Raw genomic sequence first — 18,864 nt, forward strand, 5'->3', positions numbered from 1 at the left:
CTAGGTATATACCCAAAGGGATATAAATCATTCTACTATAAAGACACATGCACACATAAGTTTATTGCAGCAAACGTAAAGCAAAACATGGAACCAAACCAAATGCCCATCAGTGATAGACTGGACAAAGAAAATGTGGTATATACACCATGGAATACTATGCAGTCATAAAGAGGATTGAGATCATGTCCTTTGCTGGGACATGGATGAAACTAGAAGCCATCATCCTCAGCAAAATAACACGGGAACAGAAAACCAAACACTGCATGTTCTCACTCATAAGTGGGAGTTAAACACTGAAAGCAGATGGACACAGAGGGGAACAGCACTGGGGCCTGTTGGGGGATGGGGGTTGAGGGAAGAGAACTTAGAGGAGGCATCAGTATGTACAGTAAACCACCATGGATCACATATGCCAGTGTAACCTGCATGTTCTGTACATATATCTCGTTTTGTTTTTTAAAGAAAAAACAAATTTAAAAAAGAAGTCTAGGCCAGACACGTTGCCTCCTGCCTGTAACCCACCATTTTGGGAAGCTGAGAAAAAAAGAAATATTAAATCTAAATTTGCATCTTGTTTTATGAGGGATATGTGGAACTTAAGGAAGTCAAAATAGGAACAAAAATTGTTAAAAATAAAGAATACAGTTGCTGAATATATGCTTCATGAGCCATAATGCTACTAAAGGACAACCTTAATGCCTTTTTAATTCCATAGAATATGTTTGTAAAGAGAATGCTTGTCAGTCATCTCTTTTTTAACAAGAAAAGAAGACTTGAAAATACATTCAGTTGCAGAGAGAGAATTTTATTAGTTTTGCAATGTAAAACCTTTCATGTATTGTACTTGTCACTGAATATCTAGTGCTGTTTGATACCCAGACGTTGGTTTGGGTGATTGAAAATGCAGTAGGTTCCTGTGAGAGGCTGATCAATAACTATTGGTTCTTTTAGATCTAGATTTGACTGGAGGCTGGGAATGTCTCTGAATGTCTCTTCTAGGACAGTGGTTCTATTTCCTACATTTTAAAGACTTAACTTGATATGACTTGAATTTCTGAGCAGCTTTTTCTTTGGGTTTTCTTTTAACCTTGGCTTGTACATTAGATACGTTTTATATTTTAGAAAGCAATTCGTAGAAAAATCTGAATCACATTTTTCTGTTGTTTCTCCTGAATAAGTAATCCTTATCAAAGAGATTTCAATGTGAAATAAAAACCATCCCAATCTAAATGTTTCTTCAGGCTTGGCCATTGTGACTCAGTATTTCTCTCTCTTCTGTCTATCCTGTATATTAATTAAAAAAACCTTCATCCTGAAATTTTCTCTTCCTTATATGTCATTAGTTACCACATGGAGCCACCGTAGCTCCTCATCTCTTCTTTTTACCTTGCTAGGGTGTAGGTTTTGACAATGCCATGGGTAAAAGAAGGGAGTGGGAAGGAACCATTTCCATAGCTTTTCCACTTCCTGCTTCCTACTGTTCTAACCCTTTGTATTACTGCTGCTCCCTCAATGCCAGCCCCCATTACTGGGTGCGATGATAAAAATCGCTAAAACTCACTGACCTGTATTCCTCTGAAATGTCAGTGCTTGGTATATTTGTTGGTTTGCTGGTGATCTCCTCATTTGTCTGAGTGGATAAAGAGGAACAATCCCCCATTTTATATTATTTCTGGTGATAATGGCTTTAGGAGACTACTAAAGGTTAGGGTATGATCCTCTGTTCAAGGGATAAGCACAGCTAGTAGAAGGGAGAGCAGGCCAGAATCTCCGGGGTTCTTACAAGAAATAATAGCAGAACACCACCAGCCTCCGGTTTTTTGAAAGCCAACAATGCCTTTACCACTGTAGTTGTCACCATATTTCCATATTTTTGACTATTCTTAAAACAGGTTTGAACAACAGATGTTATTTCTGTTTTATAGATAAGGAAATGGAGACGGAAGGTAGTTTACTTGCTCATGTTCACATAGTGCAGTAAGTTTCAAAGTTGGCATTTGAATCTAAACCTGTCTGATTCCAGAGCCTACTCTCTTAGACTATGTTGTGTTGCCTCTAAAGTAAAATAAACAAACGACGGAGGCTGGGTACGGTGGCTCACACTTGTATCTCAGCATTTTGGGAGGCTAAGGCAGGTGGATCACAAGGTCAGGGGTATAAGAGCAGCCTAACCAACATGGTGAAACCTCGTCTATACTGAAAATACAAAAGTTAGCTGGGTGTGGTGGCATGCGCCTGTCATCCCAGCTACTCAGGAGACTGAGGCAGGAGAATCGCTTGAACCTGGGAGGTGGAGGTTACAGTGAGCTGAGATCACACCACTGCACTCCAGCCTGGGTGGCAGAGTGAGACGCTGTCTCACAAAAAAGCACAGAGAGCTAAGACTCAGAAGCTTGCTTGGGTTTTATGTAGACTCAGGAAGAAGCCCATGTGCAGTTTATCTTCTCCAGCCTCCTTAAAAGCCTTTTCTCTACCTTCACGTCTTTTTTGTCCCTGTGCTACCTGAGTTTCTTAGGATTACTAGCAGAGATGTGGATCCAGGGGAGGCTTTGGAGATAGGAGTTGAGTCCTTGTTTCTAATGTCAGAGTTACAGAGTGAAGAGGCATATTTTTAGCTTCTGCAAGCAGGCAATATGAACACTCCTACTGAATTATTTTTGGCTTAAAGTTCTTCAGTGCTCTTCTGTCCAGGACTGTACTTGAGACACATCATGGATAATAGGCCTTTCTAGACTACCTAGCATTGTTTCTGTGGGAAAATATATATTTGGTAATGTTCCAAAACATTTGGTAGTGTTCCAAAAGTGTATGTTAAGTCTACAACATTACCCATATGGAAGTTGGAATCTGTACTCCAGATTTTCAATAGAACTTACCACCAGGAGATGACTCATAGAAGGGCTGTTTTCATTAGATCCCATCTACAAGGCCTTCCTGTTTTATTTATATCAATTTAATCAGGTGCTAATAAATAATACACAATGATTTCATTCCTTTAAAACACGAGATACATTTTTAGTGATTTTTAATGTTTTTTGACAGTAGTATAAATACCAGTTTAAAACTGAAAAGTTATAAGAAGATATATAATGCAATGTAAGTTTTTGTCTAATCCCTCACCTCTAGGCATGCAGTTTCTTCTTCTGTTGATTGTGACTTTTATGTTGGGTGTTGAATTGCTTTGCAGTGTCGGACTTGTTCTGCTGTACAGTTCCTTGGGATCAGTTTCATCCTTTTAAGGTTTGCTTTTAAGCCTTGTTAGGATAGGCTTAGGATAGGTCCAGAGCAACCCTTAATTGGCCAATTTAGCTCCCCTACTAAGGACTTCTCAGAACATGATGCTTTGTATATGTTACGAGACCTTTCATTGTTCCCAGGCTTGTGTTATTTCTGTGGCCTCAGGTAGTTTCCTTATGCATACATAGTTTAATATTTAGCCAAAGACTTCAGGAAACCCTTCCATAGCCCTCTGAAGCTCTTATTCTGTGCCGATCCCTCTTCTTCATTGCTCTGCCCCAGTTACCCTTTCTAGCTTTCTTGAACTCTGATGTTCTTGAACTCAGCTGTGTATTACTGTATGTTCCTTCTGCCATGGCGTGGCAACTCTCTCTAGACAGTACTGCTGGGAGAATCATACGACTCATTTTTAAACAGTTTAGGCATTGCAGCCCTGTCTGCCTGTTTTCTCAAGCCTGAAAAATGTGTGTGTGTGTCTTTGTGTGTTGTACAGTTTAAAGTGGAAGGGTAATGCTAGTTTGGTCCCTGTTATTTCATCATGGTCAGAAGCTGAAGTTTGTGGATATGTTTATGGACTTAGGCTAGCACTGCACTTTCTTGTTTACCATAACTTAGGCTTGATTTATGGTAGGAAAAAAACATCTCCCAGCTTTTTTTTTTTTCCCAAGATTTTCTTGGCTATCCTTAGTTCTTAACATTTTCTTGCACATTTTCCATGTGATTTTTTTCAAGTCAGCTTGTCACTTTATATAATAAAAATTTGTTGATGTATTGATTGAGATTACATTGAACCTATAGAAGTCAGCTTGTCGCTTTTGATTCTTTTAAATGCTATTACAATTGGCATATTAAAACATTATTTTGTTTGTAGTTGGTATATGGAAAAATTTTTATATTTCCTTGTATCCAGCAACCTCATAAAACTTATTAATTATAATTGCTTGTACATTTTCATTTGAATTTGTACATTCACAATTGTATGACGCTTGAAGAGTGACTAATTTATTTGTTTTTTTCCAATCTGAATACCTTTGTCTTCCTTGCCTTATTTAAATGACTAGGATATTTATATAGTATTAAAGAGATTTAATGTGAGTGGGCATCCTTGTTTCTCATATCAGGGAAAACGCTCAACATTATACCATTCAATTAGATTTTTGCTATTAGTTTTTTTGTACAATCTTTTGAACAGAATAAGGAAATCCTCTTCTCTTTCTGGCTTGTTAAGATTATTATTAGAAGAATGTTAAATTTTATCAAATGTTTTTTATCTATTCAGAGTATTATATGGTTTTTTTAATTCTGTTATGTGTTGAAATATGTTGATTTTTTTTAACTTTATTCCCTGGATATTTAAAATAAACACAACTTTTTTATATTGTATCTATATAGAAATGTAGCTTTAAAAATAAATAAAATATAAATGTATAAAAATGTTTTTATGTATACTAGATTTGGTTTGTTACTACTTTAGTGGTATTTTTACATTTGAGTTGATGAACAACCTTGTCCTGTAGTTTTCCTTTCTTGTAATGTCCTTGTCAATTTGTTGGGTTTTTTTGATGGTACAGTACTAACATTTTTTTTATTGAGATACAATTCACTAACATAAAATTCACTCTTTTAAAGTGTACAACTCACTGGTTTTCAGTAAGTTCACAAAGTTATGCAGCTGTCACCAGTGTTAAATTCCACATTCTTATCACCCTCAAAAGAAACTCTGTATCCATTAGTAGTCATTCTCTTTCCCTTAGCCCCTGGCAATCACTAATCTACTTTATGTTTCCATAGATTTGCTTAATCTGGACATTGCATATTAATGGAATCATGCAGTATGTGGCCTTCTCTTTCAGGCTTCTTTCACTGATCTTAATGTTTTTAAGGTCCCTTTATGTTGTAGCATATATTGTACTTCATTCCTGTTTATGGCCCTTACTGTGGCCCTCTCTTTTGTGGACTAAAACATAGACTAACAAAAAGAGAGCCCTTACTTCAGCTGTAGGAGCAGACATGAAAATAAACTAAGTATTGCAAGTGAACACTGGGATTTAGTCAACAATATGTCTATTATTGTTGTACTTTAATGCAATTTTATTTCATGTTTTTTAGCTTTGTGCCGTCCTAGGGTTGGTTTTATCATAGCCTGCCTGAGAATTGTGACTATGACTCTTAACTCTAGTGGGATTCTAGATTGAGGCCTCAGGGGAACTGACATTTTATTAAATGAATGTTTTTTATTCTTTTGGCATGATAAAAATGTACTAGAGGATTCTGTAAATGATTGGAATGAAAGAGATGTAGGACTGGCACTTTATCAGAATATTTAAGTTGCCAATGAATTAATTATTTAGATCGATTACTTTTTGTCAGTTTCAAGTTCGATAAGTATTTTAGGTGGATTAACATTTAAATTTCACTATAATCTGATAAGATGCATGGTAGTAATTGTATCTTTATAGATAAATAGAGATACACAGATATAGTAAGTAGTAATTAGGGCTGGAATTCGAACCTAGGCAGTCTGACTCCAGCCATTATCCTAGAATGCTACTGGGTTTGTTAGATTTGCAGTTCAGGCAGCATTCCAATCAGTTCCTGAGATGAATAGTATATTTTATATATCATAGAATGCCTTCACATACTCATTCAGTATAAATTTCTCAATACAACTAGGAGCAAAGTTGAATTAGGCACACTTTATTTTGTTTAATATTGTACATTCAGAGTTTTTGTTTAGATAATAAATATTTATTCTACAGTTGTGTTTTAAAAATTACTAAGTATCACACATTGTTTTAAGTTCTTTGGAAATTCCAAAGATGAGGTATATTTGAATACTGTCCTTTAGGAAGGAAGTTAAGATATAAATCATGATACAAATTACAGAGTGCCCTAATGGAGTGTTTGGGTGATCTTAGTAGTGACATGTCATTCTGTATTGTTACTTTATTTTTCACTTGCACTTGGTTGATTCACCCATCTGACTCTTTCAGTTTTAAATCGGGTGATTTGTCCCACTAGTTGTTAGTCATTCTGCAGCCTGTTTTTATTACTTGTGAGAATATACTAAAACATACGGTTTTATTTGGTTTTAGGGAATGACAGAGGAAGAGGAAGACAAGCTTCTGGCACTGAAAGACTTCATGATGAAATCTAATAAAGCAAAGGCGAATATAGTGGATCAGAGCCATCTTCATGATAGTAGTCAGAAAGGTGTAATTGACTTGGCAGCTTTAGGCATAACTGGGAGACAAGTTGATCTCATTAAAACCAAACAAGAACCAGATGACAAACGTGGTTAGTATGCTTGTCTGTGTGTGTGTGTGTGTGTGTGTGTGTGTGTGTAGCTTGTTGTTACATGTTATTTCATAAGACTGGTTTTTAGCTAATTAATAATGTAAAAAGAAGCCCCACTTCACAGATAAAGAACTTTCAAATACAGTGACTCCATTACTTAGCAGGCAGATTTTGGGAAGGAAAAGTGGGGAAGTGAACTAACAGTTATGAGATTAAGTAACTTGCAGAATCACAGCTCTGTATGTGACAAACCAAGGTCTGATTCTAAAGCTCTACTTTTACAGTAAAATCACGTTGTCACCGTGAGGCGTATGATTGAAGATGAAATTCTATTTTTTTTTTTTTTTTCCTGAGATGGAGTTTCGCTCTTGTTGCCCTGGCTGGAATGCAATGGCGCGATCTCGGCTCACGACAACCTTTGCCTCCTGAGTTCAAGTGATTGTCCTGCCTCAGCTTCCCGAGTAGCTAGGCTGATTTTGTATTTTTTAATAGAAACGGGGTTTCTTCATGTTGGTCAGGCTGGTCTTGAACTCCTGACCTCAGGTGATCTGCCCGCTTCAGCTTCCCAAAGTGCTGGGATTACAGGCATGAGCCACTTTGCAAGGCTGAAATTCTGTTTTTTAATCCTTTAACCAGGAACAGTAGTCTATGTAAAATGGTATCAAGTTTTCTAGTTTCTTATTAGTAGGTAATGCCCAATGAATTAAAAAAAAAAAAAACAAAAAAAAAACAGGTTTGCTGTTAACAATGAAATACAAAAGAGTAGAGACCGGATAAGACTTAATCATTTGCAGTCTTCAGGTTTGAAACTGTGAGCTCTTGTGACATGGATTGTATGAAGTTTTCTAAGATCTTGTACGTACCCTTTTTGCGTATTTATATACTGCCAATTAAATGCCTTTACATTTTCCTCTTCTAGCATTAGATTTTAAAGGCAGCTAATGAATTATATTTAAAATAAACTTCTAATTGCCAAATTTGAGAAAAAGTATTTGTGACTTAAATTTTAATGGTTTATATCTATAATACATAAGTATATAAATTAATAAGAGAAAGCAAGCCAGAAGGAAAAATGAAGTATAGGAACAGGTAACTGATAGAATGGAATGCACATATATGAAAGGTAAATTTTATAAATGCAAATTAAAACAAATGTTATATTCTTAATATTCGCTACTTTAGATGTAGTAGTTACTTGAAATTGAGCTGGCCTTGGGAAACTAGGAAGTAATTAGGTCTTATTATTAACACCATTGGAAGCACACCTGTTCCATCTGCCCTAGAGATGAAGTGAGAGTTAATGAGTTGATACATGAATATGAATAAATTAGAAATCTTAAGGAACAAATAGGATATGAAATGTATTACTGTTCCCACCCCCTCTCCTGTTCCCTCCAAAGGCAATAAAAGCACATAATGTTCGAAAGGCTACCTTCAGACTAACTATTCTGAATATTTTCATAGCTAGAAAACATGTAAAACAAGACTCAAATGTAAATGAAGAATGGAAAAGCATGTTTGGGTCACTGGAACCACCAAACATGCCACAGGCCCTACCTAAAGGGAGTGACCAGGAGGCGATTCAGACTGGGAAGCCTCCTCGTTCTGAGTCTTCTGCTGGCATTTGTGTCCCTTTGTCAACTTCTCCACAGGTACTGTCACCCATCAATAGTCCTCCTAATGTCTTTGAACCCTGTTTTGCTAATTTGGATGTTTAAAGGCTGTGTACTATAGTGGAAAGTCAGTATGGTGACTTGTCTTTTAGGGAGGACATATTTCTTTCTTAGACAGGTTTATCTTTAATTTTTTAGTGAGAAGGAAATCTAGTTATTGAAAGTACTAGAAAGGTCTCATTTTAGAGTACTTGCCAATAAAGTGATCTGAAATTGTGGGTTGAAGACATTATTATGAACTGTGATTATAATTAGGCTGCAGTGAACATTTTAGATCTTTTTTATTCCTCCCCCAGTATAACATAGCCATATTTATAAAATAGCAAAAAATACTTCTGGGAAGAAGTCCCAAGTTTCCTATGTGTGATAAATGTCATGATGCTTTTCATGTATAGACCATTCCTGACTTAATGATGGTTAGACTTTATATATATAGGATTTTTTGACTTTATATGGTGTAATAGTGATGTGCATTCAGTAGAAACTGTACTTCTGGTACCCATATAGCCATCCCATTTTTTGTATTCAGTACAAATTTCAGTAAGTTATATGAGATATTCACACTTTATTATAAAATAGGCCTGGTGTTAGATAATTTGCCCAACTGTTGGCTAATGTAAGGGTTCTGAGCATGTTTCAGCTAGGCAAGGCTAAAGTGTGATGTTCAGTAGTTAGGTGTTTTAAATATATTTTCGACTTAATGACATTTTCAACTTATGATGGGCTTATTGGGATGTAATGCCATTGTAAATCCAGGAGCATCTATATTTGAAATAAGTTTGTAATTGAAGGCAGCTCTTTCCTAGCCAGCCGTACCTTAAATAAAAAATATTAATTGAGGGTCGGGCGCGGTGGCTCAAGCCTGTAATCCCAGCACTGGGCGGCCGAGGCGGGTGGATCACGAGGTCAACAGATCGAGACCATCCTGGTCAACATGGTGAAACCCCGTCTCTACTAAAAATACAAAAAAATTAGCTGGGCATGGTGGCACATGCCTATAATCCCAGCTACTCAGGAGGCTGAGACAAGGGAATTGCCTGAACCCAGGAGGTGGAGGTTGTGGTGAGCCGAGATCGCGCCATTGCACTCCAGCCTGGGTAACAAGAGCGAAACTCCATCTCAAAAAAAAAAAAAACAACAATTAATTGAACCAGATTAATGAAATTGAAATTTCATTTCTTCTTTTCACTTGAATTAATGAGAATTTTTGTTAATGTTATTATTGTGTAGTCAGTTTATATATATATAGATGTAAAGGTTTGGAAGCCTAGCATTCGTCATTAAACTTCATGTTAACTTAGTTTTTTATTGATAAAATGTAAATGTATTTAAATGGATTTTAAAATTGGTACATTCATGAGGACAAAAAGCTGTTATAATGCATAAAAACATGAGTACACTTTTATCTTCAAAGACACTTTTCTTATGACATAAACGCTTAGAATTCTATTTGTTTTGTAGGTTCCAGAAGTAACAACTGTCCAAAATAAGAAACCAGTAATACCAGTTTTAAGTAGTACAATCTTACCATCCACCTATCAGATTCGGATTACAACTTGTAAAACTGAACTTCAGCAACTTATTCAACAGAAGCGGGAGCAGTGCAATGCTGAGAGAATAGCCAAGCAGATGATGGAAAATGCTGAATGGGAGAGTAAACCACCACCACCAGGTAAAAGTTCCATTGATCAAGGTAGTTGTAGTCTAGGCTAGGTGCTTACAGCTGGAATCTAATGGAGGAAATGAATACTTAACTGCCAGACAAAAGACGTGAGAACAAAAAATGTTATTTGAGAAACCCAGAGGAAAAAGCAGTTAGTAAGAAATCTTGTTATTATTTGTGGAGTTTGGATCTTTTTAGCTGTGGAGGCAACTGGCAAAGTCACATTTAGGCCAATCACTTAATAATTTAGCCTATCTGTGTTTCATTTTTTCTAATTATAGTATGAGGTTTTACCTGCTTAATGTCTTGCCACTTTCTCATTTGAATGTCTGGCTTTTTTGACACCAAATTTCTGCTTTTAATTTCTGGAGGGTTTAATTACTTTCATTAATATTATTTAAGAAAAAGTTAGAAAATTTAGAAAATGATGAGTATTTTTAAAAAGAAAACAGGCCCAGGGGTGGTGGCTCATGCCTGTAATCCCAGCACTTTGGGAGGCTGAGATGGGCAGATCACCTGAGGTCAGGAGTTCGAGACGAGCCTGGCTAACATGTTGAAACTCCATCTCTACTAAAAACACAAAAATTAACCAGGCGTCGTGACATATGCTTTTGATGCCAGCTATTGGGAGGCTGAGGCAGGAGAATTGCTTGAACCCGGGAGGTGGAGGTTGCAGTGACCCAAGATCATGCCACTACATTCCAGCCAGAGTGACAGAGCAAGACTCCATTTTAACAATAATAATAATAATAATAACAACAACAACAACAACAATAAAGTAAATAAATAAAAAGAAAACAGCATCACTTCTAGCCCTACCCCTTTAACGATGATCAACATTACAAATTTGAGGAAACACTCCTATATTCTGTTAAGGCTTAAAAGCAATTTAGAGATACTTCAAATGAAAATTTGACTCAGCTCTCTCAACAGACTTGCCTACTGTAATGTAGCAGAGCTAGACTTTGATACCAGATTTGTGGATGTAAAAATATTTTTGAGTTTCTGTCTACATTTTAATGATAAAAGTTGAAATTGAGAAGATGCATAGTGTGCTTATATATAGATATTTACAAATCATGTGAAATCCCATGGGCTACTAATATGGACTTGGGAAAATGCTGCAAAAGGTTAGTGATTTAAAGATTTGGAAGATACTGTTAAGTGGCAAGTAGCATCGTTAGTAGCATAAATTTTCTTTTGAAAATATTTTGGAATTTTTTAAATGTTTAAAATGGTTTTGTGATATGAATCAATATTATATACTAGCTCTACTTTAAAAACAGTACAAAGTTAGTTGGGCACAGTAGCTCATTCTTGTAATCCCAGCACTTTGGGAGGCTGAGGCAGGCAGATCACGAGGTCAAGAGATTGAGACCATCCTGGCCCACATGGTGAAATCCTGTCTCTACTAAAAATACAAAAATTAGCAGGATATGGTGGTGCAGTACCGTTAGTCCTAGATACTTGGGAGGCTGAGGCAGGAGGATCGCTTGAACCGTGGAGTCGGAGGTTGCAGTGAGCCAAGATCGTGCCACTGCACTCTAGCCTGGCCACAGAGTGAGACTCCATCTCAAAAAAAAAACCAGTAAAAAATTGACCACAAACTGTCTACTGTATTTTATGATAGTCTGTCTTTATAAGTGGCATATTATACTTAGTAGAGTAATGCATTTTATTTAGTAAATCACAGAAAAGATGTCAAATTTTGTAGCTTAAGAAATGTGCAGTGACTGTTGGACTCTTGATTTTTTTCTTTCTACAGTTTAGTAGTTGTGTGAAATTGATTTTTATAGAGGGAAATGTTCAGCCTAGCCTGGTAGATCATTAGACTTCATGACAAAGTGTTTTTGATCACTTTCAAATCCAGCATATTCTTAAAAATCACATTTAGCTCCTGTTCTCACACATATGAGCCAGAGATCTAAGGAGAAACATGTTTTGTTTTGTTTTTTTTCTTAAACTCAGTTTGGCAGTGGTTTTAGTTCATTTTTGTTTCTTGAAAAGAAATCATTTCTAAAATGACACTGTCACCGCTTCAGTTGGCACAGTGCTAATTCCCAGTACAGTATGCTGTTTAGCATAGCTTTCTGTTTTATTTTAAAATCATCTGGTATTAAATATAATGAACTGTTAATACAGAAGAAGCTATCAAACATTGAGGACAGTACCTATGTTAGGTGCTGTGAATGAATCATGAATGGATAAGACATAGTTTCTGTGACCCCAGGGAATGTATAATTCATTATAGAGGAAATTAATCTTACTCAAAAAGAATATACATAAGAAAACATAGGTTATAGATGTCAAAATACTGGAACGTCCATGAACGTTCTGAGGCTGTAATTTATAATACCATTTATACTAATGTGTTTACACCATACAATAAATGATTTCAGGTAAGAAGAGAATCAACCAAAATTTAGGTATTTGCTGTAAGCTAGGGATATTATTAGACTCTTGTATATATCTCATTTGTCCAGATAGTCTCCTTTGGGTTAAGTAATAATGACCCTCATTTTATGTTTAGGAAATTAAAGGTCAGTTTAAATAAGTAGCTCAAGGTCTCACTTTTATGTATGGTGGAACTGGGCCTTCTAGTGTCCAGTTTCTCTAGACTAGGGTAATCATTACCCCATGCTGCTGAGTCAGTAGTCAGATTTCAGAGGTAGCAGGTACCCCTGTGTCTTTATTTTCAGGTAACTGCTTTGTCTTCGCAGATACTGGAGAATGGCCCAAGGTGCTGCCTTTCTGAAGTTATTAAAGCAACACTTAATTGCTAAATTGATGTCTCAAATAATATCTGTCATGGTCCAGTAGACCACTCTTTATTGGCTAACTATTGGAACTTTTAAATATTTTAGTTCTTAATGCTTGTTTTCAAGCTGGTTGTTGGTTATTGTAACTGGGGGTGATAGGGAGATTGTATTTGTGAACTATAGTTTATGATACTTGCTTTGCTTTTCCTTAGGATGGCGTCCTAAAGGACTATTAGTTGCCCATCTGCATGAGCATAAATCTGCTGTGAATCGAATTAGAGTCTCTGATGAACACTCACTTTTTGCAACATGTTCAAATGATGGCACAGTGAAAATTTGGAACAGTCAAAAGATGGAGGGGAAGACCACCACTACCAGGTACCATATGCTCAGGAATGGATCAGTTCATTAATTCAAATTAACAAATGTTTATTGAGTGCTTACTCTATAAAAACCACTGTTTTATGTACCAGGCATACAGCAATGATAAATAGACAAAAATCTCTCTTCCGTGGAGCTTACCTTCTAGTGGAAAGTGAGAGACAATGAAAGTATAAGTAAAACATCTAATGCGTTAGATGGTTTAAAAAAATTGTGGTAAAACATATAGCAGGAAAGAGAGGAAATTCAGTACAGGTCGGGTAGCGTAGAATTTTAAATGAATTAGCCAGAGAATGCTTCATAGAGAAAACGACATTTGAGGAAGGACTTGAAAAAAAGTGAGTGAAAGCCTTGTGGAAGAACATTCCAGGCAGAGGAAACAGGCATTTCCAAGGCCCTGAGGAAGAAATGTGTTTGGCATGGTTGAGGACCAGTAGAAAGTTCTTTGTGACTGGAGCAGAGGGAGCAAGATGGAGGAGTAAGAGGGGCCAATTAGATAGGGCGTGGTAGGCTGTTGTAAAGGACTTTCACTTTGACTTGGAGTGAGGTGGGGAGGCTTTGAAGAGTTCTAAGTAGAGGAGAGATATGATCTGAGTTAGTTGTCACAGAATTACTCTGGCTGTTATGTTGAGAATAGACTGAAGAGGAGCAGGGCAGATGCAGTTAGGAGACTGTGAAATAATCAGACAAGAAGTGGTGGCTTGGTAGTGGGGGAAAAAGTACTTTTCTCATGAGAAAAGTAAAAAAATGATGGAATGGCTAACTGTATAAGGAAAACAAATAGTGTCCCATTACCCCACTGCTGTGGACAAGGAGATAATTTATGATTTTAAATTCCTAAGACTTTAAATATGAATGATGTGATTTTGATGAATGTGATTATGAGAAGTATTTTAGACTTCTACAACTTTTTAAGTATGTCCCTATCTGATTTGCAGTTTGTCCTCCTTACTATTTCTCTCTTTCTCTCTCTATTAGTTCTACCATATTCTTGTTCTTTGCCTAGTTTGGTCTGGAAAGAAAGCTACTAGAAGTCAGAATTGAATCTCATCTATGTAAAAAGATGTGGGGAATCACTGGTTCTTTGCTTGTAATAAGTTCTTTGACCACAAAATCATAAAACAGCAAAATATCTTTGATAACTAAAATAATTTAAAGTTTACTTACCAGCCTGATAAGATTTTGCGCTGATTGGCTCTGTATTTTTACACTATGCTTAATTATTGTGTTTTTCCTCATTCTCTCGTGGTGTTATATTTGGTCAGAACATAATTTTAAAAAGAAGTAAGAATCCTTGGTCCATGTAGCAATTTTTTTGGTCAACATTTTACTGTAAAATTTTCAAATCTATAAGCAAAGTTGAAAATGTTTCACAGTGAACAATCCATGTACTTGGCACCTATAATCCCAGCACTTTGGGAGGCCGAGGTGGGTGGATCACGAGGTCAGGAGATTGAGACCATCCTGGTCAACATGGTGAAACCCCGTCTCTACTAAAAATACAAAAAAAATTAGCTGGGCATGGTGGCGCGTGCCTGTAGTCCCAGCTACTCAGGAGGCTGAGGCAGGAGAATTGCCTGAACCCAGGAGGCGGAGGTTGCAGTGAGCCGAGATCGCACCATTGCACTCCAGCCTGGGTAACAAGAGTGAAACTCCATCTCAAAAAAAAAAAAAAAAAAAGATTCTATACTTAATGATTTTATACTTAAGATTCTATAATTAATGATTTTACTATATTTGCTATGTTTTATAATTATTTATCCACCTCCCATCAATCTCTACTTTAAAATTTATTTTTATTTTTATTTTATTTTTTAGAGACAGGGTCTCACTCTGTTGCCCAGGCTAGAATGCCGTGGCCTAATCATAGCTCACTATAACCTTGAACTCCTGGGCTTCAAGTCGTCCTCTCGCCTCAGCCTCCCAGGTAGCTAGGACTACAGGTGCATGCCACCACACTCAGCTAATTTTAAAAATTGTTTTTATTTGAGAAATGAGTTCTCACCACATTGCCCAGGCTGATCTTGAACTCCTGACTTAAAGAAATCCTCCCCTCTCAAGTCTCCCAAAGTGTTGGGATATAAGTGTGAGCTACTGCCTGGCCCCATTTTTTTTTTTTTTTTTAATGATTTCAAAATAAAATGCAGACATTAGTACGTGCCCTCTAAAAACTTCAGTGTGCACATCATTAACAGGATTTTAATATTTTTAGCTCTTTTTCCTTCTTGATATAAAATTTGAATTCTATGAAGTACACAGATCTTACATGAACTGTTCCATGAGTTCTGACAAACACCTCTGCATCCTGAATCTTTCCCAAGATACGGAATTTGACCATCATACCAGGATGTTCCCTTCTATCCCTTTCTTTTAAATAAATCTCTGCTCCCTTCTTCCCTGCTACTACCATTCTGTTGATGTTTTTCCTCATCATTCTTAGCTTCTTTCTTCTTCTTTTTTTTTTTTTTAGAAACAGTTTCCCTCTGTCACCTAGGCTGGAGTACAGTGGTGCAGTCTTGACTCACTGCAACCTCCGCCTCCTGGGTTCAAATGATTCTCCTGTCTCAGCCTCTGGAGTAGCTGGGACTATAGGCTAATGCCACCACTCCTGGCTAATTTTTGTATTTTTAGCAGAGTGGTCATTGTTGGCCAGGTTGGTCTTGAACTCCTGACCTCAAGTGATCCTCCCACCTCAGCCTCCCAAAATGCTGGGATTATGGGCTTGAGCCGCCAAATGGAGCCCATTCTTAGCATTTTAAGTACCTCTTCTGATAATTGTTTTCCAAATAGTTCTTTGTTATCATTATCAGTTGGATTCATTGTCTCCTTGATTAGGATGATAACTTGCAAAAACCCTGCTTGTTAGTTCTCAAGTGATTTTTATTAAGGTCAAACCATCTGCTTTATTAAGGTCAAACCTGCTTTATTAAGGTCAAACCATCCCAGTGTCATGCTTCAGACAGTGGTATTTTGGTATCACATTTCAGATAATATCCCCCAAATTTTGGTAATTTAGCTGACTTTATAGAATTTGGGAAGTCTGTATGATTAGGAGATTGGATCGATCTCTGAATGCAGCTAGTGTTTCGCTTTGCTTTAACACCTGCTCTCTTGTTTGTGGGCTGACATGGGCCTTGGCTTGGGAAAGAGGGTAAGAGAATGTAATGTGTTGCCCTTATCACATGTCTTTATTAACTAGTGAGTGGAGAAAGAAGCAATTCTTCCTGCTAGAGCCAAGTGGGGAACAGCTGGTGGTAGGGAAAGAAGAGCAAAACAAATGTGTTTTCTTAGAAAATGTTACTAGTACATTCTGACTAAGAGGAGTTTCCCCCATGCATGATGATGGTCGATCATTCAGTTCTCAGTCTTGATTTTCTTACTGAATTATGATTGGTGATTTACACTACCTAGATCTTGACTCTGCCATTTTCTTTTTCCTTGAGTTAAATTTTCAGTTTGTCCTTTTGGGACTAGTTCTTGAAAAATTGCTGTTTTCTAAACTTTTGCACAGATTTTTCAACATCTTCCTTTATAGTATTCTAAATTATATTTTCTATGTTTTCTTCTCTTACCACCTTATTTCTGGCTCATTCAGCTTCTCAATTTTAGGGGAGATGGATGCATTTGGTTATTTGTTGAAATTGGGGTGTTAGTAAAATAAGTGGAGTTCTGTCACAGTGAAAACTTAATATGAATGGGTACAAAAGAAAACTGTCAGTGTTAGGGTTACACATTTTAGAGTCCCTGGTAGTATTGAAAGTCAGTTTTGGGGCTGGGCACGGTGGCTCATGCCTCTAATCCCAGCACTTGGGGAGGCCGAGGCAGGCGGATCACGAGGTCACAATATTGAGACCATCCTTGCCCCATCTCTACTAAACCCCATCTTTTTGAAACCCCATCGCTACTGAAAATACAGAAAAAGAAAAATTAGCTGGGCATGGTGGCACATGGTTATAGTCCCAGCTACTTTGGGAGGCTAAGGCAGGTTAATTGCTGGAACCCGGGAGGCAGAGGTTGCGGTGAGCCGAGATCGTGCCATTGTCCTCCAGCTTGGGTAACAAGAGTGAAACTCCGTCTCAAAAAAAAATAAATAAATAAATAAAATAAAATTTAAAAAAAAAGAGTCAAAGTTTTTGAGTGACTATGAAGTAAAGAGAATATGAAGGGCAACAAAGGCCTGATGTCTGAATCTTAAGAAATTGAATTTTTGGAACAGGAAGAGAGGGACAAGAAAAGGAAAGAAGAAACCATTTAAGTTAATATTACAAACTACAATGAAGGAGAAAACTTAGAAAGGAATATCTAGGCCTCTCTCAAATGAGACAAAAACCCTACTAGCATGAAAACCTCATAATGCCACTGGTGCACTTCCATACAAAGCCCTCTGGTGGAATGCAATTGATAACCTCTTCCCTGGAGGTTTTTCCCGCAGTATATGTATCATAAGCCTTTATGATGTACATATCCTAAGGAAGTAACTAAGAGTAAACTCAGAGATTTAAAGACTGATCAGATTGCCTTTCTTATAATAGAAAACTAGGAGCAAACTAAAAGTACAGCAGCAGTTATCAGTGAAAGATATTGGTAACTGTGTTTTTGAAAATTAGGTTTAAGAAGAGCATATGGGTTTCTATTTTGGAATGGCAGAGTAAGGGCCTTCAAAAATCTGTTCCTCCATGAAGCAATGAGAATAGTGGTAAAGACTGTCAAAGTCAATTTTCTGAGAACTTTGGAAATCATCTGAAGCCTTGCAACAATCCTAAGTGGATTCAAGAAAATCACCTGACTTTCAATAAGAACAGTGAACCATATGGTCTTTAACTTACTGTAATCTCATCCCCCTTTACCAGCTCTATGGTAGTCTGGAAAACAAACAGCCTCACAACTATGATAGCCATGAAAACTAGCCCCTTAGTAGCCAGTGGAGAGGTCATATGGCATTGGAACTCCCTGAAAGTCCCGTCTCCAGAGAATTGTCACTATTTGACCTCCGTGCCAGGTGACTGAGAAGTTCCAAATTTTCAGGGCTCATCTTTATTTGACTTGGCTCATACCTTGTTCTTTGAGAAAACTCTTACTCACAGGGCCCTTGTTGAAAATAGTCAGCACCATTTATTTAACCCAGCAGTTATCTTGAGGTGGTATCAAGAGGCTGACAAAGCTTAAAAGGCAGAACTGGGTAATGAGATGTCCATATGGGCCTTTGAAAAGTTTTGATATATTCATGGGTATTTATAAGACCACATGTATGTGTAGAGTTGTGCATATACCCAGGAAGGAACAAATGCTCATGTCTGACTGGCTTTGAGACTCTGTACAAGCAAGAACTGAAGAAAAGCAGAGTTGTAAAATGCTTGATGGAGGGTTGAAGGTATGCCACAACATAAACAAAACCCTCAGTAAAAGGCTGGAACACTTAATTGTCAAGGCATTGAAGGAAATACGTGCCAAGTTATTAGGTGACCAGTTACCTAACTGAACAGACTTCAGTGGCCACATATGACAAAGAATACAGACTCTATAGAATTAGTCTAGGAAAGTCATTAAACAAACAAATAGCAACAGCTTTGAAATCTTATTTCCAAAATTGACACATTAATTTTGAATGCACAGTTTTGAACAAAAGATTACAAGTTAGGCAAAGAAACAGGTAAGGATGGCTTTCACACAGGAAAAAAACTTACTAGACATAGACTTTAAATCAGCTATTAGAAATATGTGCAAAGAATTAAAAGAAACCATGTCTAAATAACTAAAGGAAAGTATGAGAACAGTGTTTAACCAAATAGACAATATCAATAAAGAGGTAGAAATTATAAAATAGAAATTCTGGAACTGAAAAATATAATAA

At 36.9% G+C, this 18,864-nt stretch overlaps 1 protein-coding gene across 2 annotated transcripts in view; it reads left to right on the forward strand.

Moving 5' to 3' along the window:
- The window catches only part of PIK3R4 (phosphoinositide-3-kinase regulatory subunit 4), an 85,351-nt gene that overhangs the window by 34,965 nt on the left and 31,522 nt on the right, over positions 1-18,864 (forward strand). For both annotated transcript variants that reach the window (XM_054247176.2, XM_017965868.4), the window contains exons 10-13: positions 6,336-6,537; positions 8,002-8,189; positions 9,672-9,882; positions 12,845-13,010. In XM_054247176.2, coding sequence (XP_054103151.1) covers positions 6,336-6,537; positions 8,002-8,189; positions 9,672-9,882; positions 12,845-13,010 — 767 coding nt within the window. The remainder of the gene's footprint in view (positions 1-6,335; positions 6,538-8,001; positions 8,190-9,671; positions 9,883-12,844; positions 13,011-18,864) is intronic.

This window comes from Callithrix jacchus, chromosome 17 (genome assembly GCF_049354715.1).
Source record: "Callithrix jacchus isolate 240 chromosome 17, calJac240_pri, whole genome shotgun sequence".
Classification (NCBI taxonomy): Eukaryota; Metazoa; Chordata; class Mammalia; order Primates; family Cebidae; genus Callithrix; species Callithrix jacchus.